The sequence below is a fragment of the Pholis gunnellus genome (genome assembly GCF_910591455.1).
Source record: "Pholis gunnellus genome assembly, chromosome: 5".
NCBI lineage: Eukaryota > Metazoa > Chordata > Actinopteri > Perciformes > Pholidae > Pholis > Pholis gunnellus.
Window position 1 is genome coordinate 19250760 of NC_136531.1, and position 26256 is coordinate 19277015.

The following is a 26256-nucleotide window of genomic DNA, read 5'->3' on the forward strand; positions in this document are numbered from 1 at the left end:
TGGTGAGGTTGCAGAAAGAAAGAGTGTGTTTATAGTCTGAGCGCTTACAGCCACATGACCCTTGTGTGCATGTGTGTGTGTACATGTGTTATAAAGAGGAAGTCATTATCACTTGGTCAGGGGGAAACCTTCACTTCAGCTGCTATTGTTCAGCCCTTCCTGGTTATTCCAGAGGAAGACGAGACTCCATCACTGTCACACTCTTTCTCTGCCTCACTTTCCCCTTTTTCGCTTATTTGATCGATTTATGTTCATCTTTACCTTTTTTTTCCTACAGAGATAAAGTTAAAATACAATTAATTCATAATGTTTAAGCAATACATTGGATTTAAAAAAGATCACATTTACACACTCAAACGTAGGCTTGATGAAAGTGGTTTTATGCTGCCATCTATTGTCTAGGAACGGCCATAACTGGTTACTACTACGAAAAAATATATACACTGTGGAATTCCAAGGCTTATTGTTGCTTATTTTACAATTATTAGTATTACTCCAACATCAGACATGTCTGTAGGTACTAAACAAAGTAAAGTCAAGAGTTTATCTTGTTCTTTTATCTTCTGTATGACACAAACTGATCAAACGTGCACACATTTTTTTTTCATAAAGACTTTATTAACAAAGGCTAACAAGCAGTTCATCATCGTACAGCTTCAGGTATATAAGACACATTAACAAAATAAACGTCCTCCCACCTTGTATAATAGCCCTACAAATTGCACGGTATTAAAAAATAAATAACTAATAAAACATACCATTCTCTCCAACACATAAATTGCAAAGACATGAGTTCACAGACCCGTGATTACTTGATTGAAACGCGCACAGCTGCACGTGAATCAATCACATCTAATTAGATCCACCTGAGGCGACTCTCCTCCTCATAACCTCCCCGCGGAAGGTCTCATTAAGTTTTCACCAGTCTCAGTCAAGCAGAGAGCGCGTGTCCACCGTGCGTTAACGTCCACCATGCCTACCAAGAACGTTGTTGACGAGCGGGTCTCCAAATTCAAGAACAAGGGGAAAGACCCAGCGGTAAGTTGATGTTGCATTTTCATATTAGTCGTACATAATAATAATTTTATTGACCATGCATCTCGACCTCTGGCAGAAACTTCGAGAGAAACGCATCTCGGAGTGCGTGGAGCTTCGCAAAGCTCACAAGAATGAAAGTTTCCTGAAGAGAAGAAACATAACGCTGTCGTCTCTCCCGGACGAGGAGGCCCTCTCTCCTGATTATATCTCCAACGAGATGGTCAGTTCAGAAACCTCTTACAAGTTCGTTCTTAACTAGTGGAGACTTTAACAGTGTGTCTGTTATTCAGGTGACCTTTTCACCCATTGAGGATATCATTAAAGATGTGAACTCCGACTGCAAGGAGTCCCAAACCCGAGGGTGTCAGGCAGCAAGGTGAGCCATCAGGGGTCATTTTTCAACGTTCGTATGAACCATAACTTGTTGCATACGATGCATTTGCTGTAGTGTCCTATGTGCAAAAATTAGTGATTAGTTGATCACCAAAATTGCTTTGATAATTATGAAAAAGTGCATCATGCAAAGACTGGAAAAAAAAAAAGCTAAGGTGAGGACTGAATTTTTGTTCCTAAGGAACTATCTTTTGGATTGTTTTAGAAAAGCACCATATTGAGGCGATCACCTGTAATTGTAATGGCCATTTTACACAACCTATTTGGTTACTTGAATATCTCCAGTGCTATACCCATTGAAACTAATGGAAGTAGGGAAATCTATAGCACCCTGTACATTTCTTTCATCCTCCCTCTCAGGAAGCTGCTGTCTCAGGAGCGTAACCCTCCTCTGAAGGAGATCGTAGATGCAGGTCTGCTGTCCCGCTTTGTGTCCTTCCTGTGTATGGATGATGAGCCGACTCTGCAGTTTGAAGCGGCGTGGGCCCTTACAAACATCGCCTCTGGAACGTCTTGGCATACTCAACAGGTGGGAACACAGTATTGAACCTCTGTGACGCACAAGCATGGTTGGCCTAATTATTGTGACTTCAGCCATTTGACTGAAACAGGTTGTCAGGACCATAATCATCTTGAAACTTTAAAACAGACTTCAACTAAATAGACTTAAGTCTTAAAAGCTTTCTTTATGGCTTGATGGTCCAACACAACAGTGTATTTGTGTGTCAGGTGGTGGAACATGGGGCTGTACCAGCTTTCATCGGCTTGCTCGCGTCACCCATGTTGCACATCAGTGAACAGGCTGTCTGGGCTCTTGGAAACATTGCAGGTAAAATGCTGAATGTTTAAACCATGTCTGGATTTGATTATGAATTGACGCAGCTGATACATTTAGGATGTTGATAGAGAAATGGTTTCCAAAATGATGAAACTAAAGATGTTGCTCACTTTATGGACCATTAACTTACTGTATTGCGCTATGAATTGACTCAGGCCTGTCTTTGAAATGGTGCTCTGTCTTTCACTGTAGCTAAAGGGATTGGTTTTGAAAAATAAATCTACATCTGTCACTGGTTTGCTGTACTAACGTCACAAAGCGTGACTTCTTGTTACAGGTGATGGTGCAGCTTATCGAGACATCCTGATTGAGTGCAACGTTATCCCAGCCTTATTGGCCCGCATCTCCCCAGACACACCAGTAAGTCAAAACTTCGTCTCAAGCTTCGTGGAATAAATGTACTCCGACCTCTCAGAAACTGGCATTGAACTTCGTAAAGAGGGCACTGAGCCGACTTGCACTGCAGTGTGAATTTAAAAGTGTAAATAGATTTAGTAGACCAAAAGAGCCCACGTCATATACATCTGGCACATAATTCTCCACAATCCAACTCCACCACAAACTGTTTATTTCGAGTTTTGGATGTATTGCGTTTGCTGATAATGTAGCTTTGCCCTGCTAGCCTCAAGTAGAGATGAGGAACTGGCTACAGAATTTGACTTGTAGATGGCGTTCACGTCAACGTCGAGTCTAAATGTTGTTGCTGTATTAGTCCTGTTGTTCATAATGCTTTTACCACAGGTTGGCTACCTGCGTAACTTGACATGGACATTGTCCAACTTGTGTCGAAATAAGAACCCTTTTCCACCGTTGTCTGCAGTCCAGCAGGTAAGTGAAATCACAATTGTTACATTACATAAGTATCTGAGCTTTGCATCCAGCGCCACAGAAGATTCAATCCAACACAAGAAAGGTGCTACAATACCAGCAGGATGACTAATCTGCTGTAACTGTTCCTTCAGGTGCTACCTTCTCTGATCCAGTTACTCCATCTCGGTGATAAGGACATCTTGTCTGACGCATGCTGGGCAATCTCCTACCTCTCAGATGGTGACAATGAACGCATTGATGTTGTAGTGAAAACTGGCATAGTCTCTCGGCTGGTGGAGCTAATGAGCCACGAGGAGCTCAGTGTCATGGTACAGTTTGCTTGACTCATTCAACCCTCTGTCCTCAACGCACTATATAATTCAAACACTGCATGAGATGTCAGATCTGCCATGTCTGAGTAAAGCACGTTCACTTGCAGTTTTTTTTCCTCAAAGCTTGGTGGTGGGCCAGAACTGCCCTGTCACTATCTAATAGTAATCTAGACTGTCTGACCTCCAGACCCCAGCTCTCCGCTCAATCGGGAACATAGTGAGTGGCTCAGACCTGCAGACCCAGGTGGCAGTTGACGCTGGAGTTTTGAAAGTCCTACCTCAACTGATGAGGCACCTGAAGGCCAGTGTGCAAAAGGAGGCAGCGTGGGCATTGTCCAACATTGCTGCTGGCCCTTGTAGACAAATCCAACAGCTCATCACCTGCGGCCTGCTCCCTCCTCTGGTGGAACAGCTTAGAAATGTGAGCTAAATCATGACCTTGACTTTTTCTTTTCCTCAGGCGTCATGTTGAACTGTATTTTTAAAAAATGATTATTCTTGTGCAAATGCAAGCAGGGTCTACTTTAATGTTTTTCACTGGACAACAACAAATGTTATGTGAGAAGTAGCTGAACAATTTAGTTTTTTCCCAGGGAGACTTCAAAACTCAAAGGGAGGCAGTGTGGGCAGTGACAAATTTCACCAGTGGGGGCACTGTGGAGCAGGTGGTCAATCTGGTGCAGAGTGGAGCCCTGGAGGGGATCATTAACCTGTTGCAGGTCAAAGATGCTAAAGTCATTCTGGTCATACTGGAAGCAATCAACAACATCTTCCTGGTGAGACAAATTATTGCACCTAATTATAAAACATGCTACAGTTTGACTTGGAACTTGAAATGGGCAGATGAGAGGGCTGGTTTCAGTAACTGACTTTTCAGGCAGCAGAGAAGCTTGGTGAGACGGAGAAACTTAGCCTTTTGGTTGAAGAGCTGGGAGGCCTGGACCGCATTGAGATGCTGCAGAACCACGACAATGATATGGTGTACCAGGCTGCTCATGCCCTCATAGAGAAGTACTTTGGTGACGTAAGTAGCAGAATGCATGACAAATGTCCTAAATTCACATTTTAAGTGCACACTGAAGATTTGAAAATTAAGCATATTTTCATTGTTTTCTTTATAGTTTTACAACAAAGTACATTTGTGAAATTCATGGAAACGTCTCATTAAGCTTATTCCATATCTGAGGGCAAGGGAGCCCATGTCAAATGTCTCAAAATTGCTAACTTCTTTTTCCTTCCGCCTAGGGTGAAGTTGTGGGAGTCAAGGTCGACAGTACAGATGATGAATTTGTATTTAAGACCTCTGACGTTCAAGGAACCTTTGAATTTTAAATATGTTTTTTCCATGTTTGAAGTAAATTAATAAAGGTTGCACATTAATTAAAATATCTACTTTGTTAGTAATTGTATTTGAATTTCCTGACCTGTGACTCATGACTATAAAGAAAGTTGGGCAAAAGGTACTTGGAACCAAATACTCACTTGGTTAAATGTGCATTTCACCAGAAGTTGGGTTTCAGTTTCGACTATCTTAAATAAAATGCAAAACTCGCTTTGCCACTTGGAAGTAAAGGAATGACTGACTTTGTGCTTAGTCATGACTACGTGACCAAATAATTAGAAAAAGTGGATTATTTGACTTTTGTAGCGTACAAAGGATTTTTGTCAGCATAATATACTATGACATTTTTTCACATGCAATACGATGGCTTTATTCAGACTTTATATGAGTTATTTGGACATATACTAAACACATTTTTAGGTTGTTTTTTTTACCTACTGTATTATGACTACTAAATGACTTAAGACTATTAAATACAATCATTAATTTCCTACTCATTTGAATTGTGTTTTGCAAAAAAACACTATAGATGATAATTGCAAAGTAAAAGGATAACATTTTGAATTTTTCAAAGTTTACAGACTTCGTGAATTAAGAGTACTTGTGCACAAAAGTTAACATTAGGCTTACATATTTACATTGTTTAATACTCTTCCTACCATAAGAACATTGAGTAAAGGCTGAGCATGTTCATTCTGATTTATCAAAACTAACCAAATCATTCACTGAGCTATTACTTGGACATAAAATGCTCCAATTGATCCACATCTCCACAGACAAGGAAGAATATACATGTTTTTTTTTTAATGGCTAAGAGCCAAGTAGGTTGGTTTGATGTCTGAAAATATTCATATTGCCTGTACAATTTAGATCAAGTCATTTTGAGATATAAATAACCTTTCAGACAAGGTAGGAGCTTTTATCACTTTTGACAAGTAGAATCTACATTTTATGGGTTGTAGTTCCCCTTTAAAAGGTATTTCAACAATGACTGGGACGGGCTACAGCCTGTCAAATATAGCTGCCCCTAATCAAATCAAGTCATTTTGAGACATGAATTACTTTTTTTATTATCCAAATGATTTTAAAAAAAACTATTTGATTTGTTCTAGGAGTATCTAAAAAAAACTCTTGAGGATTTGTGCCTGTCCTAATTTTGCCCTCTTGGTCGATAAGAAAAAGTCAGGTTTCTGAGAAAAATTGTTACATTTGAGAAATAAACAATCTTTGACTTATTTTTGACAAAGAACAGTAATGTATGAAAAACCAAATTATGGGATAAGTAATTAAAAAAGGTTGGATTGGAAATCTAAACCCCTTAATCCACAAACTCACTCCACAAAAAAGATTAAAAGGTAAGACAGTGACATGAATACATGTTAAATGTATAAAAAAAGAGATGCAAACTTGGCCCGGGCTGTTTTCAAAATGTATGTCTGCACTTCAAGAAAAATATGGAGAGGAGTATTTAGACTTTCCACGAAGTCTCAAAATACAAAAGAAACTTGGAAAATAAATTAACTTTTTATAGAAATTGTTTACATTACATTATATTTTACCAAGTCGTTAACATGTTTTACATATTTTCAGTCTAACTGTGGTAGTATAATGAATAGTATGAATATCTGGACAATGACAGCTAGTCTCTTTATAGCTGACACTAAGAATCAGACATGAGAAAGAAAGCCTTTGCATTCAGTCATAATGAAATAAGACTTGTGGCTTAATGCTGAGTTGAATGAGGCCACAAAGGCGATGAAAAGTCAAGTTAACGTACTTTACATGACAGCGATTACATCACGGTATCATGCGACCGAAATCTGCGAGGTAGAATTTAGTTGAAAAACACGAAATCCTAAAAATGGAGAGTGATTTTGGCCCCTTGTAAGACATCAGGATGGAGTGTTAAGTAGAAATCCAGGAAAAAGGAATACAGCTGGACGGATCGAGGGTTTGTGAGAGGCATGGTTCCCCATAAAAGCACAGAATATCTTCTCCTTGTAGACTGAACAGTCAGTGTTGGTGTGTGTGCGCGAGTGTCTACATCTTCTCGTAGGTGAGTTCATGTCCGCAGGTGGTGCAGGTTTTCTTGTAGAGGTCCTCCTCCGGATCCACCACCTCCTCTGGTCCGTACTGATGTTGGTGAACGCTGGTGTCTTTGGTCCACATACTGCTCCTTACCGCCCTGCGCAGCTCTGACACACAAACACAGATATATGAAATATACACACGTCCAGAGCTTATGGAGTTGACGCTCATCCCAAATCCAAATGTTGACGTTTACACAATTAACAATTAACAGTAATGTAACAGACTTGGTATTTGGGCTAAGAAAGGGTAACCAACCTTTGACCTTCTTGTTGAAGCGTTTTTGTTTCTGCGCCTCTCGGTTCTCTTCCCTCGTCTCTTTGGCCTCCTCCAGGGCCTCCTCTGAACCCCACACCTCCATACACCTCTTCTCCACCTGGTTAACACACACAAATACATCATTCAGATAGACTCATTAAAACACAGAACAATGAGGCGTTATTTGGTTTTTGACAAAAAATGTTTGTGGCTTTGATTTAGGGCTGCAACTAAAATTGATTCCAATATTGTTTTTCTATCTTGTAGCATTCTATCATTGATCAACAATTATTCTGGTTAATTGATTATTTAGTCTATGAAATTTTAGAAAATTGAGAAATGTCCAAGGACCTGTGGCCTCTCCACTTCAGAAAAACAGTTTATGATGATTGACTAACTGATCGTTTCAGCACTACTTCACTGCTTGATGATCTTTCATTATTTGTATGTTGGTCTTAAAATCATATTTCAATGTTGTTGTTTTATAGTTTGTACAATTCCCACATGTCTACTGACCTTACAGGGGCATATTTTCTATTCTTAAATCGATGTGGTTTCTTGAGATGAGATTGATTGATAATGCAGACTGCTTGGTTGTTGTCTTGACAGCCACATGTGGCCGTCAATGAGAAGGACAAAATAGATCAAATACAGCAAAGGCAATTAAACAGGAGTTAAATGTTTGTGTATAATAGTTGTGGTTTTTAAGTTTTACCGTAGTGTGATATAAGATTATTAAGAGCAGTTTTAATATGCAACATTATATTTAAGATCATAATGAAACCTCTTCAGGCTTCAGCATCGGGACATTTTTTGAACACTAAAGTAACATTAGCAAATCATAATTCCTGCTAAACATCGATATTAGACAATATGGAACAACGTATTGATTGTGACGCACAGAGTCCCCGTCTTCCAGCCAGTACCTGTAGTTTGAGGTAAAGCTTCATGTCTCCCCAGGTCGGGTTATGAGGGTTTTTCTTCAGTGTAAACCTGAGTGGAGGCTCTCTCATGTCCAGGTCACAGTCCTTCAGCAGGTAGTGCTGCTTGGCCTCAGTTCTGGAGATTAGCTTATGCTTCTCCTCGTTGTCTCTGAGGGGGAAAGAGGCTTATACTGTGAATACATTTCATTGACATTTGATTTTCTGGCATGTCATTGTAAAAAGAAAAGTTTAAATGTAAATTCTATGAGCCCCAGATATCTGTAGGTTTCAGATGTTTTAACAGTAGCTGAAGTTGAATTTAAAACTAAAGAATAAAACACAAGTTGGTTATCTTGTTGAGCTCTGGTTAAACATCACTACTCAAAGATTTGAGACAACTAAGTGGACAGAACATTACATGTTTGAGATGAAATTCATCCATGACGAAAATCATGTTCTTGTATTAATCAAACACGGTCTTCTGTATCAGGAAATTTGCATAAGCGTAGCAGGCTAATCAGGACGTCCTAAATACATGCGGTGCCCAAAGTATATAAGGCAGCACACCCTGCAGTTCGACATGCTACGCCCTGTTCAGCGAGCGACGTAGGAGTGACAGGGCCCTTTGGTAGAGGGCTCTGCCTGTGCTTGTAGAACTAGGGTTGTGACCTTTGTCTAACTCACACAGGCACAGGACTCTACGGGTACAGCGGGTGGAGTCCGACGAACACACGTCCTGCTGCAACATAACAACCCAACCACAATGATCCTGGCAAACTAAAGGTTAGTCGCTGCAGCCCGCCTACTTCTTTGTAACCCTGGCCACCACAGCAGAGAAGTAGGGGGCCCCAGCCAACCCAGGTAGTACGCAACTGAACTTGGAAGAGCCATAGCCTTACACTGCAGGGGACAAAAAGAAAAGCAAGTAGACATCCTGAAGGTCACACAACCAGGTCATCAAGGAGAGCCAAGAAGTGGAGGCGGCCAGAGGCGTTGGTGCTCTATCCAGCCAACGTTCCCCTCCTCCTCACAGTCAAGTTGTTATGCTATAGCTCAGCGTTCCTCTGAGGGTGGGCGAGCAGCAGACGGTGGCGGAGCTGTGATTTCTCGTCATCCAGACGTTTCAAGAGTGCCCGTTGGAATCGATACGAACTGCAGTTCCGTGGCGATGGGGGCACCCAGCGTTAAGACCCAGCCCCACATGGCGTGAACCTACGGTGGCTATAGGGTCATCACCGCAGCAGTTGCAACTCCCTGAATTAGATAATTCATTTGGCCGACGCAAGGTCCAAAATGTCAGCCCGTGACAGTGCGGCAGGGTCTCTAGGCTGGGAAGAAGCCAGCGAAACGCCCCAACACACCCAAATTGTAAGCAGCTGCAGCCAGCTGAAATATCTTGTCAAAATATTCCAGCGTCTCCCGGTCACGAAGCAGCGGCTTGTGATTGGAGGAGGAGAGTATTACCTGTGTGAGTTCGAACAGGAATTCATGCTTTATCAGATAAATGCACATCATGTACAATTAGCATACAACATCCAAAATAATGGTCGTACCATAATGTACAAGTATTCTGGGCAGACCTCCATAATTAAGAGGACATCATGCTGCTTTAGAAAAAAATAACTAATGACATATTCTTTCAGATGTTGAGGAAACCTGTGAATTAATTGCTTTACAATGCAATATTTGACACATCCAAAACGGACTCCTTAGACATGTGCTTTTCCAAAAGCTGAATGAAAAACTACTTGTATTTGTTTTAGACACTCTGAATGTTCTGTGTGTGTGTGTGTGTGTGTGTGTGTGTGTGTGTGTGTGTGTGTGTGTGTGTGTGTGTGTGTACCTGCACTTATCACAGACAGACAGGTCAAAGCTGTTGCTGAGGTACGAGTCCATAAAGGGTTTTTGACAGTCATCGCACAGCAGGTAGTCTGTCTCGATGACTGGGGCTGGAAACAAAACACACCCACACTCAACACAACATATAAGTCAAATAAGCATGCATGCACACCTAAGTCACCGAACAACAGACGCTCAAACACACACCTGGCTCATGCACAACCTTCCTGGTCCTCTGCTCTTCCTCCTCCTCCTCCTCTTCGATGAAGAAGCCGGCACCAGAGTCGATGGTCTTGGAGATTTTCGCCGAGGTCGCCCCCTCCACCGCGGACGATGGGCGGCTCGCTAGTCGCGCTTGCCGGAGCATCAACGCCTGCTGCCGGTTCCGCTCGATTTTAGCCCGCATCGCTGCAGAAAGCTCGGGTTTGGGACTCTGCTCTGGGCTGAGACAAGCTTTCAGTCCCTCTGACTCTGATGGATCCATGCTGCTTTCTCAAACAGCGATCACCACATAGCAATGAATGAAATGGCACTCTGGACCAGTCGGGGTTGGTGCCACACAAAGTGTTGCATGTAGGACCGTTGTTACAAAAACAGTGGCATGCTTCCGGTTGATTCTTCTTCTTTTGATTTTAAAGTTGTAGGCGCATTACCGCCACCTATTGCTTGGGAATGCGAAGCACCAGAGACTTAATCCTACTCATTAGTGCCAGGTTAGTGTTAGTGTGGTTAACAACACATTCAAAGGCTGTTGCAGCTGCCACCTGACAAGTTCATTACTGTCTTCATTTTACAAATTCCAGCTTCAGATTCTTCTTTTAATTGTCTCTCCTGATCATATCTACCATTCACTTTGACTTAATGGTCAATGGCTAATATAAACTGCTTGGATGCATTTCTTTTGAGTCCGTCTTAACATCTTATGTTCATATGCCCTTATGAGCTTTGAAATAGCTTTTGGTTACTGCAACTGTTCCCGCTGTCCACACCAGCCACAAAAAGACCCTGGCCCTTCATAAAGGGGAACACCACCTAAATTAAGAATTAGTTATGTCCATAGCTTAGGGAAGTTCAATCAATTTTTGTGAACATGAACTCCTCTCTCTCCCTCAAAGCTAGAAACCAGAGAAGAAAGTCTCAAACTTGTGAATTCTGCTCCATGGACAATGCATCGGGAGACTTTGTTTTCTTAATTATGGCCAAACTAATGAGCTTTATTCTATTTGACAGTTGTGAACTTTCCCCGGGTGCTCTCAGTGTCATCCAAGACATCTTTCACAACTCATTGTAGATGGAGCGGCGACACACTTTAAACTTTATGACATCACAACTGGACTGTCTCACACCAGTAACATGTACGAATTGTATCAATGAATTTCATCGTATGGGGAACAAAATCCACAGCCCTCAGTCTGTGTTGAAGTACTTTCTTAAGTTGAGTTGAGGCTTATGCGATGGCTTGAATGGATTCAGCACGTTTATCTTCTTCCCTTTATGAGATACTTGAGGTTAGAGGACTCAACTGTGACATTTACATATGAGACACAGACAAGGAAGTTTGTCATTAACTGGTTGGCAGACTGAAACAGTACAGTAAGTAAATATCCTCGGTTGTCAGTGAAGAGAAAGGCGGACAGAAAGCAGGTGAGCATGTTCTTTATTGGTCGATCACAGGTGTCCAGTGAATCCCTGTTGCATCACGCGGATTATGGTAGCAGGCCATGCATGCTGCTGTAAGAGGATTGTGTCAAAGTAAAGCAGATCACATCCTGATAGATGACACTGCAAATGTGACCCGGTGTTGTGAGGGGGGCGAGAGCTAAAGTGGGCCGACTTTTTAAGTGGTGTGTTAGATTTAGAATGTCCTATGAGCCCAGCTATTACAGATTTGTCAAATTATACTGAGTATTTATTCTTTCTGTGTAAAAGAAATTATATAATAATATGAATCATTTCAAAATTTGACTTTCAAGATCGTCCAAATCATAGAGGAATGATGACATTTTAAATCATTTTTCAAAATAAAAAAAGTTTCTAAACCAATCCCAAAGTTACCATCGACTCCAAACACCAACAATGAAAATTTGAGGTGTCATTTATTTTATCATATAACACTTTATACAGAGATGGATGATATATGGTTTTTTTACAGTATAATATACAATTCAAGTAGTACATGAATATGATTCCTTAACACATAACGTAGATAGGAAATACAAAAGCATTTTACCATTCGTCATGGTATTCAAACAGGTCAAGGATGAATTCTTATAGATATTCCTAAATGCACTCATTCATACACACATTCCTCACTTTTACATAATCCACCAAAGGAAGAAAGATTTAGAAATGATACTTATATGGGCAGTCTACGTCTGGAGTGTGAGAATAGACGTTGAGGCTGACTGTTGAGGTTGACTATGTGCTGACTATGATTGGGAGCTTGTATACAGTCAAATCTTTTATACACATTTTCACACGATTAAAACAAACGTTTTAAATTTTGGAAGAAATAGGGAATAGTTAGGGTCAATTTAACGGACAAAAAATGTTGCATTTGGTTAACACAGAGACACAAAAAAACCAACCTTTGGGAGTGTTAAACCGATACTGCCATGATGACTATTATACCTTTAAACATTTCTCCAAGACTGATGGAGCACGTTGAATATTGTTGGGAGAATAAAGTATAAAATATTTCCCACATTCAGATGTGCTTCATATATTTGAAACTGATGACAAGTGTTGCGGCGTGTATGAGGCAGTCATGCAACAGGTGATTGAACCGATGAAGACAAAACAGTTTGACTTTGCTCATTAAAAGAAACAAAGGAAACCCAATGAAAACAATCAACCTTTTCGAGTTTCGTACAATGAGAAAAAAAATGGAAATAGATTCATTGAGTTTCAGACTGCTCTTTATTTTGTTATCGTTTGATCTGATTAACTTGATTGAATGAGTTAATTGAAACAGACATTTTTGAATGGAAAGAGACCTACTGATACCTACAGTAGCACCGTAGTGATGATAAAGTTACATGCTTTTTGCGGTTATTTCACCATAAATCTAATAGAGAGCGTTTAGAAGAAAATTAAATGGCCAAAATATGTAAAGTCACGACAGTCCATGTTTGGTTTTACAATAAACTTACGGGCCTACTTGCTGATTTCTTACAATAATTTTATTCTAAGAATTCAATCTCTATGTCACACACTGAACACAAGAACGTAGCATGTGAACATAGCGGCGAAGATATGTTATACAGTATATGAGTTGTTTTACATCAAAACATAACAGAAGAAAGCCGGTGATTGATATTTAACACTCTTTTTTTATAAATACATGATTTGAAAAAAAAAAAACTTTTGAGTTCATAAAGTAAAATATAATGGAGAACACTAATCTTTAGTCGACCATTTGTTGTCCAGACTGCATCCTCTACTGGGAAATGCCACACTGACCTGGTTTTTACATTTCCATGCACAAAGTGCAATGTAAAGGCAGACAGAACAGAAAAATACACGATCACAAACTTATGGTATGAAAAACCCAAACAAGTTGGAGTATATTGAGCATGAAAACACCTTAGAACCGTCTATCTGTGTAAGCTCTAACGTAACTATTTAGCATTTAATGTATCCTATCATAGAATTATATCCTATCATAAATAGGATATAAAGTAACCATTTCTGCCAAATATGACCTTGAATATACTGTATTGAAACACACTCAAGGTTTTTTAACACTGGATGTTTCTCTTTTGATGCCATTGCAAAGCCATACAGGAGGTAAATTAACAAATACAAAGCAACTATCACACTTATGTGTGGCCCGGCCCTTCCTTTTTCTTTAACCGCAGACATACAGGATCTCTCCGGAGCTTTGCTGCCCTTTAAAACAACAACAAAATAAAGTCTTTTCGAGCCTCCATATTCAGTTTATGTGCTTAACTTGCCTGCTTGCATGAGTAGCGGAGGTACTTCCTATACTGCCACATGGTCCTTTAGTTAAAAAAACCAACAATCTCTGGTGATCTCTGGTGAAATGTTCCATCCCAGGTGGCGTTCACATAACTTGTCCATCAGTTTTCAACCCAAAGTGACTACTGAATGTAGTCACATGGTACAAAGAGAGAGGAGTCTGTCCTAATGGGTGGAATAAAGTCCATTGATGATGTACAGGCTTGTTTACCAGCTGCTGGACGGGTGTGATGCACCGGTATGAATTTCCAGTGTTGATTTAAGTCAGCGTCTCTGCCTAACCGACATCCACAACCTGTTGTTTTCTTCACCTTTCACTTGAGTGTGTGTGTGTGTGTGTGTGTGTTGGTGTGCATGCAGTCTTCTACTGTGTATGTAAGTGAGACAGATAAGAGACAGTTTGTGTCTGTGTGAGCATGTTTTGCTTCTCCTGTTGTAAATCCCACTGTACACGCAAGCACATTCGCGCCTCATTTCTGGCTCTCTTTCTCTCTCAGACGGTGATGGGGCAGTTGATGACTTTGTCCTCCAGCATGACGCTAACGATGAGGAAGATGAAGTAGAGCACGAACATGAAAAGGCCCAGAAACTTGCTCATTTTCCAATTGCAAACCGCGATGGAGGAGATGACGAAGAGGAGCATGAGGAAGAGGAGGACAATGGCGCAGAACAAGCCGTTGCTGCTCACCTCTACTGGCTTGAAGTCGTTGAGAATGTTGTAAACGAGCCAGGGGAACGGTAGACTGGAGGCAGAAGAGGAACACAACAGAGAAGAGTTATTTAAGTTATGAGAGACGAACAGATATTGCACAGTGTGTTTTCTTGCTGGACTCACCCCACAGTGATATCAAAGATGTTTGAGCCCACAGAGCTGGACACGGCCATGTCACCGAGGCCTTTTCGTGCTACAATCACACTGGTGATCAGGTCAGGGATCGAAGTGCCAGCTGCTAATATTGTTAGACCCATTATCTCCTCTGTGATGTAGAATGTTTCTCCAACCTGAAAGCAAGAATACGTTTCTTAATGTCGCACAGTTTAGAAACGGTGTCAGAAACACAGTCCCATCCTTTACACATTGTTTTGACAAAAGGAGTTTTGTAGATTTTCAGTACACATCAAATAATCAAAATATACATATGCCAAATGTACAAACAAAAAGTAAACATAATCAAGCTGTAGAGGCAGATTTGAGGTTATAATTACAGAATGTCTTTTGTGAGTTTCAAGGTGGCAGGAAGGACAGAAAAAGATTTTGGGGCAGGGCAAGTACAAGTGTAAGCAGTGCTCCTATGTGTTGATCTTCTGAAAAGCTGGTATTTGTGTCCCCATCAGCTTACATGGAGACAGTAACATTTTTCTTAAGTAAGGAATCGAACAATCCTGAATTGTGACATTTCTTTTCTGGCTTAGAACAAACTTTCAAGATCTCCTGAAACTAACAGAAGACCTTCTTCTTTTATGCTCCACTGTGTTTAGTATGGCAGTCTAAAAGGTGTGAGAGCGGTAACACGACATGCTGAGGCGATAAAGATTGATCACTTCACCTAACACACCTCACCTAGCTCACAGAGCTCTGCGCTCGTGTGAACTAAAAAAGCAAGTGTGGCTCCTCTTTGCTCACATGACCTCCTGCTCCAGGCCTGTCTGCATCTGTGCTGTTAAAATAGAGCGTTACAGGTTGATCTGGCCGTGGATCAAGGAAGATTAGTTGGGATTAGCTGCTGTAGTCACACGTCCAACACTCTGACTGCTGCACTGATTTATAAGACAGGCCTCAGTAATAGAATAGAACAGAAAATAAAGTTGGTGTATGTAGAAATAGAGAACGTGTGTGTGTGTGTGTGTGTGTGTGTGTGTGTGTGTGTGTGTGTGTGTGTGTGTGTGTGTGTGTGTGTGTGTGTGTGTGTGTGTGTGTGTGTGTGTGTGTGAAGTACCTGGTGAGCCCACCACACCATCAGGTAGGAGAAGAAAGCAATCCAACTAATGGAGCCGAGGAAAGTGACAGGGAAGAACCTCTCTGAGGTCTGAAAACCACAAGAGAAACAAAGTCAAACAACCACTCAATCAATTATTATTTGGCCCAGCCTAGAGCGCGATATACGTCAACATATAAAATAGTATTTTGGAACCTGCAGTTAATCACAAAACAATTGAGCAGATCGTGCAGTAAAATAAGAGACACATGTAATCTTAGTTATTCTACATTTCTCATGCTTCCAGAACCAGAAACTCTTCAATACAGAATGTGAATATGTAGTCGAGCAAAACAAATTATTTCATTGATTGCATTGTGTTATAACTCCAAGTTGTTTCTTCATGTTTGCGCACCTAAAACACGCTTTACATATCATGTGTTTGAGTGTGTGTGTGTGTGTGTGTGTGTGTGTGTGTGTGTGTGTGTGTGTGTTGTCACCTCTCTCCTGACGTCGGGCAGTGTGAGCCACAGTGGTAAGACAATGGGCAGGATGATGATGTAGGTCAACCGTCTACTGTTGGTGTTGGGCCAGGCCAGGCTCAGAGGCTGGTCTTCTTCCTCTTCTTCTTCACCATCCTGAAGAAGAAACATTTTCCATCATGCTTTTTAAAAAAAAAAAAACTTGTGTTCTTAACTGAGGCTCTATAAAAACGTATAGTTTAACATGTGAACCTGGAGGAATGCTAAACGATAAAAGCCGTACCTCGTCTCCTCCTGCAACACCGTTCATGGGTGGTGTGACTTCCACTGCAACGTTTGAACTGTTGGGGATTCTTTTATCAGCTTGAGGAAAGAAAAAGAAACCATATTAAAGGAACTTGTTCACGAAAAAAAGATGGTATCTAATGACATTAAAAAAAGAGCTGAAACTGTACAATTTGCATTTCTTGGAGGTTGTGTCAGGGAGAGGGCTCCTATGTTGAGAAACGAAATATACACAGCTTCACATACATGCCCCTTAACAATGAATAGACCAAATCACAGATGAATTGACAAATCAGTCAGTCAGCTGATAACTTGATTGAAACTACCACATACTTAATGTTACACTAACTGGAAGACATCATTACGTTACTTATGCAATCATGACCTTCAAAAGAGGTTTCAAGCTAAAAGAGGAGGAAGTTAAGTTAATAATAGTTAATTTAGTTAAGTTAATAACTTCAGCCATACATTTTAACATAACATCTCACTGCCCAGAGTCCAGTTATTCATTTCCGATTAACAAAATATTGATCACTTTACGTGTTGTTTTCACCATTCATCTATAGACACAGTTCTTAATTGGATTAAAGATTCGACGATTGATTTGTCACTTGATCTTTGAGTGAGACAAATAGACTCCCGTAGTTTCACACGGCCCTGTTGCTCACCTACACCGTTGGCACAGGCAGTTTCTTCTTTACACTTCTGCTTGGCCATTTTGTGAAGGATTGATGCCTTCTCTTTGAACTGTCCTGAAACAAAAAGAGACTCAGTCAGCCCAGCATTGTCCCATGAACATTTTTGATTAAGTATTATATATATACATGCCATGTGCAATGTGGGGGAATATGTTTCTCACTGATTATTTTCTAAGAAAGAAGTAAGGAAATACTAAGAAGTGGAAAGTGGTTAGATGAATGAAGATCTTACAATATCTTACCTCAACCAAACACTATTGTGCACATAAACATGTTCTGAACCTAATTCTGATCCTAAACATAATCTTCACCAAAGCTGTTTATGTAAAAAATATACTGTTAATTGAATTCACATCCACAGCGCATCCTCTGTTTCATTGTAATAACATTATATCTTTTTGCATTTGTGTGTGTGTGTACGTGTATGTATGTGTGGTGTTGTGTTTTTTTATTTGCTTACCCATACCTTCATCACTGAGAGGGTCGAGGGTGTGTATCATGAGCTGGAAGATGCTGTTTCTCATCAGTGAGTTGTGTAGAGAGGCACAGCTACCTTCCCTCTGCAGCCTCGGTTTGGCCTATAAAAATATCACAAATACAGAAATATATATAAATATACATTATATTCAATGCAAAATAAATGAATGTGTACATACTTGTTCTACATTTGGTTCCATTTAACATGTTTATGAACTCACGAAACTTCTAAAACATTGCCAAATAATTTGGTGATGTAAAAAAAAACACCCTTATGAGCAGGAGTTTGAATGTCATATCTCTACTGCAGCTTCTTTCTAGTGTAAATGTAGAATATGTATCTGGAACCCTTTTTATATAAAATGGCTGACTTTGATACATACAGCATACTGTAAATATATGCAGGCACATAAACATGACCTACACCAGACGCTACAGGGATCATACAGAGAAGTTCACACACACAAAACAAACTCACCGTCAGCTTGCTCTCGTCATCTACAGGTGTATTGACCTTTTAAGACACAGAGAAAGAAATCAACATATGGACAGTATATGTTTTCTCATATACAGTATACACAGGGAATAGAGACAGTAACACAAATGCATGTATTATATGCAATCCAACACATTAGGCCTGGAGAAAATACTAATTTCATAATTTCACTGAATGCTCAGCCTGTGTGGTGTTGTTGGATGGGACTACACTGGCAGGGTGGGGAGGCGATGAACCCATGTGTTAAGCTTACAGTCTACTCCAACTGAAAATGTCTTCAACTCTTTATGTCTTGTTTACGCACCAGACATTCAGTAAAATAATGAATGAACATTGAAAACACACACAAACTCCTAAAGCAATATATATATATATTTTTTTTTTTCCTTTTTCAGGAAGACCAGCCGCAGTCTTTATCCTCTGCAACTAATTTACTTTATCTATGTAAAACACTTCCAGAGAGGAGGAGGACTCACACATTAATCTCAACCCAAGAAATTTCTTCAGAGGACATTTACAGCACAGAGGTGTCACAACATACAGTAGACAAACACACACACACACACACACACACACACACACACACTCTCTCAGTCTGTGGTGGTGGTCTTTGAGGTGGTTGATGTCAGCAGTGGGGAGGGTTTGGTGTGGAATGAACATAACTTCTCGGTAGTAGATATTGTTTTGTCAAATGTAAACATAATTGTAGTTGATCACGGAGGTTTGTGTGAGCTGTTCTAATTTGATTAATTAAGCAATTATTGCTACGACTGGAACTTTTGAAATGATTTGCCAGGCGGGTCTTTTTCACCACAAAATATTCACTACACTAACCAGCTCTCTGTAGCTTTAGCGTAGAGGTAGTTTACATCACACTGGGAGCAACCACACTGTGGCGTTCTGCCCTGGAAAAAAATGTTGTCTTGCTCTGAAGTCAAGCTCAATAAGAAAGCTTTTATTGTTTAGATGTCGCGAATCAATGCAAGTTTGCTCTTTAAAAAAAAGCTGCGGAAGAATAAAGCGAAGAACAGAGGCAATTTTACTTAATTGCTAACCACGACATATTTATATTGTGGTTAGAAATTAAGTACAATTAGAAAGCTTGTTATCTAGAACGTGATAATGAACAGTGTAGTGTAACAGTGTAACAAATCAGTTTAATTCATATTTCACAACTGATCTTCATAAACTGGGGCACAGGTTGTCTAACCATTCAGTTTCTCTTGATTTAACTTATGTCCAGAGGTTTTAACCATACAAGATGCTTTTGCCCTTTTGTAATTCCTAGCCGTACTAAAGAAATGAAATACACTGATTTCCAAGCAAACAGCAAATCAACAAGTCTGTTATTTTCTGTCTTCATGTATTGCTCAAGAAGAAGGTTTTTATGAACAGTGCTAAATATTTTAAAGTAAACTCACTCACTCGCACACCGTCATAACAGATTTACAGGTATTATTAACCAAAGAGCTGCGATAGCGCTATCTGAGGTGAATTGTACTCATGTGGCTCATCGTTTTCCTTAAATAGCGCTAAACTTAATACAGAGTTAGCTTACACAAACGATTACATCACACAGCCGAGGTTACTATTCCGTGCCTTTTTCCAGACTTCCCAATTCCTTTTAAAGATTACAAATGTCCTACAACGACAGCCAGTAACGGAGGTATCTGAATCTTTGAAAAGAACAACACAGACAATCACCGACAACAAGCAAGAGAGGTGGAGGGTTTTGTTGTTGACACGTTTTCATGATGGAGGCCCCAGTTTGAGAAGATAATCCCTTTAGCTTGCATCTGACAAGACACCTGCTGCTGTTATGGCAGCAAAAACAAGGTTAAGGGTTTTCTTTTTGTTTTTGAAGGGGTACCACTTGTCATATGTTTTTCCAGTCCATATTTGGCTCAAACACAGAATTTTATTTCATAAATGTGTGGCCAAGTTCTCAAAGCCAAGCACATTTGTTTTGAGTGAAGATAGAGGTATATTTCATGTTGGCAATCATATTTGTCAAACAAAATGAATAGAAATGTATTGCGGTTAGCGTTAACAAGTAACGCAAGAGAAGAAGTTGTGGACACCTGCCCATGTGATTGCTGATCAGCTCTAATGGCAGAGGACAGTTGGGCATTAGTTTACGTTGGCTGGTGCTCACATGGCTCGCGAGAGCTGCTTGATGACAAAAGACACTCACAACCTGCTGTAGTGTAGACTCTGCTGAAACTGAAATATATATGTATTTTATTTAGACCAGTTATACGGCAGTATACTCAGATAACTGCTGCATTGTGCAACATGTTTATATTCTGTAACTTACTTACTGTACATACTGTAACTTATTTTGAAAAGCTGCTAATCTTTGTCACCTTACACCCGTATGTCACTCCTCTCAGCTGTGATGTGTTTGTGAGGTTAAACCTCTCCTCAGCTTCCCTCCATGAATCACCGATGACTAATCACCAAAAACCTGTCTCAAATCATTTCCAGCAAGTAAAGGGATTTAAAACAAAAACCAGAACATTCTCCAAATCTTTCTTTGCTTGTCACCCAACAGGTTGTAGGAATAAAATCAAGCGCGACACTCAGCCGCTGAATAAGCCAAGCCTGAAGAACACTGTTACACAACACGATAATCAAGAGGCATCTACTCTCAGATAAAGAAAATGTAAGATACATTGTTAAGATTGTTAGCGTACAAACATTTCTATTTTGGTGGATATAATAATACATTTACAGATTCAATAATCTATAGATGAAAGCAAGCACGAAGTGCAGAAAAAGTTTTGCCACTGCATTGCTAAGTATAAAGCGACATGTTTTCCTTTCTTGTTCAATATTTGATGCATTTGTTTTGCAGTTACAGATAAAGCTCAGCTCCAGCTCATTGGTCTGTAGTGTACATCTCTTGTCACTGACTTAAACAAAACAGCTCACCATGGGCCATATTTATAAGCTGTAAATTATGAAGCAGAATTTCAAATTACATCCAAACTATGTTAAATAACCCTTAGGCATCAAAATCTATCTATCAAGTAAAGAGTCTCTACAAGCAAATCCCAGCTTGTTCGTGATATAACAGAGCTGTTTAACACCCGAAGGTGATGAGAAGAAGACGAAAGCCTCAAGCTTAAAATATTTTTATACTTTTGACTGAGCTGCTCCTGCTGGTTTCATCCCCCATCAACAAACGCTGGAATAATACCAAATTACCTACAGATTTACACCTTTCATCCCAATCATCATCATTGTCATCAATGAGGGGCAGTCTGATCGCCTTTTCAGATTTTCCACACATCCCCCCCCCCACACACACACACTTGTCTCTCTCTCATTCTCTCCACCTGACTGTCCGAGCTGTGGGACTTAGCCAGGATTAATCTGCAGAGATCACCCATTTTAGACCTCTACTTCTCAAGCCTGCGTGTAAAATCCGGCAGCAACCTTCACAGGTCACCGTCCTATCAAACATTTCCCTTTCACTCTCATCGGTCAGCAAATAATAAAAGCATTTTTAGCTACAAAACTACTCGGTTTAACTCCAGTTACACTCCAAATGGCAGTGGAGTATAATGATTATGTCCTCAACAGAATACATCAAAAGTTATAGATACATTTGTTTTCGCTTGCTGCTTTGGACAGAAGCTTTTGATCGTGATCACAATAATCTGACATTGAAAAGTCAGGTCTGCTGTGCAAGTATAGAATTCATCAGATGAGCTTTGTGCTGACCTCAGAACACAACTCACAAGACTGTATGAAGTGTCACTATTGTTAATAAAGGTTGTATCATTTCAGCTGTGTTTTGTTGGACAATTACATAAAACCATTGCATCTCCACTTTGGGTCATGAATATTATATTCTCTTATGTTCTCTTATGGGCAACAATATAACTGTACTTACTAACATGTAATACATATTAACTATTGACCAATTCATCTTCCTTCTCTGTACAGATACTTATGCCAAGAAACCTTCAGTCTCATTTTTTTATGAAGTTGCATATGCACTGCGCTGCTGCATTGTAATCCAGGTCTGATATTAATGATTCCAAGGAAAATTTGAACATTATATTAGAGCTCTGCAGAGATTGAGCGACAGTGTGCTGGGCTGCATGTTTGCTGTCGTCACCGCAGGTAAGCAGTTGATAAGGGGATCAGAGAGGATTGTCGTCTTTATGCCATCAGCAAGAAAACCATCAGATCTTCTCTGTCCCACCCTCTCTTTGTCGACACTCTATGCTCTGTGCAAAAGCAACCTGAAACATCCAAATATAAGGAAAATAGAAACCACACCAAGATTATGCGCATGACTGCAGGCAGAGGACGGAGCAGCTAGTAATCTTTCTCTCAGTGATCTGCTGATTCTTGCTCCTTCCAAACAGCATCTGACTATTATTAGTGGCTATAATGGGATTGGGGAGCATTAACCTGAGGGATTATTAAGCAGCTACCAACACATAAGGCCAAGGCAGTTGGACATCAAGTGCAGAACGACAGAAAGAGAAAAGCTGTTCTTGGGCTGAGGGGCGGCAGCCTGAAGAACAGCTGATTCCCAGAAGGGCATGCATGTCAAACAGAGCTTCTGTAACAACACTGATCTGCACCCAAATATACTGCATGTGCTCGCATGTTTACAACAAAAAGAACATGCAATTTACAAAAGTGGATAAGATATCAAAAACACAGTTCAGATGATACATTTGCGATCTGGGAAAAAAATCTCATCGTAATTGACAATAAGATTCCTGGTGAATGGATTACGTTGAAATAAAAACGTGTTAAAAAAAACAAAAAAACATTTTGATGAGCCTGAAGATGATGAAGACACTGAAAAAGTCCAACATTATTACTATTACTAATACCAATCCAATATTAACAAATAAATAAAACAGTTACCTAAGCATTTAAGGGGAGGAGTTTTAAAGCAGGTGATCATGAGCTCATCTGTTCCCTATAACGGGAGAACTTCTCCTGGCCTGAATCATGACCATAAATATAGTTGCCTCCTTCTCCTGCCTCCTGTTTTCAATTACTATTGTATCTTAACAATTTCTTTCTGTATATCTTTTACAGCACAATATCTCACCCTATTGGCCTATAATGAAATAAAATGTACATTATTTGTAATTAATCTTTTCAGACAAACAAACCCAGATCATGTGCAGCAGTGAACTGTTAACGCCCCTGAAGAACTGGTGATGGGTCGGCTGGTAGGCTGTGAGCGTACTGCTCTTAGATCAGCCTATTGTAGTTTGAATTTTTGCCACCTGAGCGCCGTTTGAGATTACAGCATCAGAGAGCAACAGATCTGACTCCAACTACACACACAGACAGAAAAGGATGCAGAGACAGACTTGAAAAATAGACTCTTTGTGTTTTTATGTGTCGCAGTTGAACCTTTTGAACGCAGCATAATTTCCCCCCTCTGTCTTGAATCTGCTGTCTTAAACACAGCAGCAAGCAGCTCAAAGAGCACTCCAAGCTAATCTCAAAATTACACTTCCCCATCATCTCTTCCCGGCTGACATGAAGTGATTGGTTTTGTGATTGTGAAGTGATTGATGAGTGTCTTGTCATAGGTCAACATCCTGTGAGTATGACTCATAATGTGAAAGAAAAAACACTAATGTCACACTGATAAATAACCAAAACACTCTCTCATGTCTCATACTTTCCTAACAGTGTGACCAGATTGTAAACAGATGCTCTGCAATTATATTTAGTTGTGTTTAATGAGCTGAAATAGAAGACAACTAACACTCAGAGCTGCGACCTTCCTCCAGAGTCAAGAGACCACTTTTTCCAATGTCAGGAAAAAGACGAGGGGAGCTGAAGTAGGCAGCGTGCTGATGAGGTTGAAGAGATGCTACAAGGATTTCTGGTTTCTGATTTAATTTAGTTGCTTTCAGTTTTCATCATACAGGATGCTCAAGTACAACTCAACCGTCACAAAACTCTGTCAATTTCATTAACCGTCTACAAATAGTCAAGGTATTTACTTACTCCTAGCATGGAATTTCGAAATAATACTATGTATGAGTGTGGGTGATATTTAGATATTTTGCAATGTTATTTATGGTGTTATTACTGGCTATATGTAAAACTGTAACTACATAACTATAATGTGTTTCGCTTGTCACTATAAGAAAGTGATTTTAAAATTGGATAAATAAAAGGATAACTGAATTTTGACTGAAAGCTAAATCGATTTTTATAAATTCAGGCTGGTGTAGTTCGGATGTTCAGGGTTTATAGGTATTAAATATTCAATAGCATCAAAAGTTATCTGAAGACATTTTATGGACCAGCTCTGTTACATGAGCCCTATTCTGAGACTTTGGTCTGGACTTGGTCAATAAAAGTAGTGAAGATGAGGCCCATAGGCCTAGTCAGCACCAAGAGGCTGCAGTCTGGCTCTGCGTCTCGCAATGTCTGAACAGGTGGCAGGTTAAGACAAAGCTTTATATCCTTCCAGAGAAGAAGTCAAGAGGGTTTGGCTGCTTGACAAAGTCTGTTCAACACCCTGTCTGATTCCCAGAACAAGAGCACTACTATTCTCGGGGTCAGTAGCCGAAACAGGTTCACTGTGGGATCTTATTCATTGTGACATACAAATGCTTTTCTCAGATCAGTCATCAACAGATGTCCAGATTTCAGCCAACAGATACTGACAAAAGAACAGTCAGGGTTCCATTCTAGAAATGTTGTAACTCCATCCACTTATCAGAAACTCATGTCAAGAATCACAAATGTTCCCTTAAAGACACAACAAATAATCTGAATCTTAGTTGGCTACTTTCAGCTTTCAGAGATTGCTACTTATTTTTCCTGCATTAGAAACTGTTGAGAGGTGTTTGTGATGGGTACGCTGTGTAGTGGATGGATGTAAGGATCAGATGATGGCAACTGAGATGGGGTGAAAACATAAAGTAAAGGGTAGAGTGGTCATCAAAAGAGAGGTAAGAAGGGAAGATGAATGGATGAATGAGGGGATGAAGGGATTGATGAACAAATGGATGGATGGATATATGGCCAATTGGACAGATAGATGGTTGGATGGATTGATGGACAAGTGGACAGATAGATAAATGGAATGATGGATGGAGTCAGACTCACCTTTGGTGCCATCTCCAGCTCGACCACCTTGTTGCTGCCCAGGAGGGTCTTGACGACAAGTTCTATTTTGGCATTGAACTTCATGAATGTCACGTAGCAGGTGTAGCACGACAGCAGACCGAGACTTTCCCCAAACGTGATTTCGTTATCCAGAAAGAAATAGATGAGCATGAGCAAGCCAATGGTATAGAATGAGACATCTCTGAACAGAGGCCACCAGGTGAGGTTCAGCACCTCTTTGGAGAACAGGGCGCACATCCCGATCACAAACAGGATGTTGAAGACAGCGGAGCCCACGATGGTACCGATACCCACGTTACTGTGGGACACAAAGACTCCTATGACAGAAGTGAAGAGCTCCGGGGCTGAGCCACCTGCTGCCATGAAGGTGGCTCCTGCTACATCATCAGATATCTGCAGCTTCTCTGTGATAACAGTGAGCGCAGGAACAAAGAACTCATCGCAGACAAGTGCTAAGGCTATGAACATGTACAGCATGCCCAACATATGAAAAAACACATAGCCCTGACGTCTATCCTCCACGCTAAAGTAGTCTGTTGGGTAGTCCCCGTGATTCATCTCCACATCAGATGATTTCATGGCCACCGGTTTGTCCTCTGGTGCGGCAGAGAGGTTGTGGTACTGCAGAAGAGTTCTTTGGGGCACTGACGCCTCTGCCGAACCCTCAGCGGACGACTCCAGCTCCTTGGCCATTGCTGTGACCAGTGACAAGGCACTCCATGAACAGAATGTGCAGACAGCCACCATGCTGATGATGAAGCCCAGAATCCGTCCGGGCCGCAGCTTTCTTTTGACGACATGGTAGTGGTGCCTGGTGCAGCTGCTTTGAGTGCCCAAAAGAGGCTCAGAGCTGGAGAAAGCCATCCTGTCTCGACTTCTTATAGGTAGCAGGAATTCCATGGTGTTGGCCTAGATTGTCAGGC

General features: G+C 40.5%; 3 protein-coding genes across 3 annotated transcripts; 1 reads left to right on the forward strand and 2 right to left on the reverse strand.

The window, feature by feature from the left end:
- Positions 1–972: 972 nt before the first annotated feature.
- Positions 973–4743, forward strand: kpna7 (karyopherin alpha 7 (importin alpha 8); the record flags this gene model as incomplete). The annotated part of the gene is made up of 12 exons (XM_079159551.1): positions 973–1038; positions 1115–1258; positions 1329–1414; positions 1792–1960; positions 2161–2260; positions 2547–2629; positions 3011–3097; positions 3232–3408; positions 3599–3832; positions 4005–4187; positions 4289–4435; positions 4657–4743. 12 exons carry the CDS (start codon positions 973–975, stop codon positions 4741–4743), a joined length of 1563 nt encoding a protein of 520 aa, XP_079015677.1.
- Positions 4744–6358: 1615 nt separating this feature from the next.
- On the reverse strand, positions 6359–10348 carry xpa (xeroderma pigmentosum, complementation group A). The gene is made up of 5 exons (XM_079160055.1): positions 10069–10348; positions 9866–9971; positions 8026–8191; positions 7100–7217; positions 6359–6948 (listed from the first exon to the last, which is right to left on the reverse strand). Exons 1-5 carry the CDS (start codon positions 10343–10345, stop codon positions 6794–6796), a joined length of 822 nt encoding a protein of 273 aa, XP_079016181.1. The 5' UTR covers positions 10346–10348; the 3' UTR covers positions 6359–6793.
- Positions 10349–12665: 2317 nt separating this feature from the next.
- Positions 12666–26233, reverse strand: LOC306695840 (solute carrier family 24 member 2; the record flags this gene model as incomplete). The annotated part of the gene is made up of 10 exons (XM_079159235.1): positions 12666–14585; positions 14678–14844; positions 15780–15869; positions 16259–16396; positions 16524–16603; positions 16696–16734; positions 17194–17277; positions 17690–17801; positions 18179–18214; positions 25313–26233. The coding sequence occupies 10 exons, from the start codon at positions 26231–26233 to the stop codon at positions 14336–14338; spliced, it is 1917 nt and encodes a 638-aa protein (XP_079015361.1). The 3' UTR covers positions 12666–14335.
- Between the last annotated feature and the right edge of the window lie 23 nt (positions 26234–26256).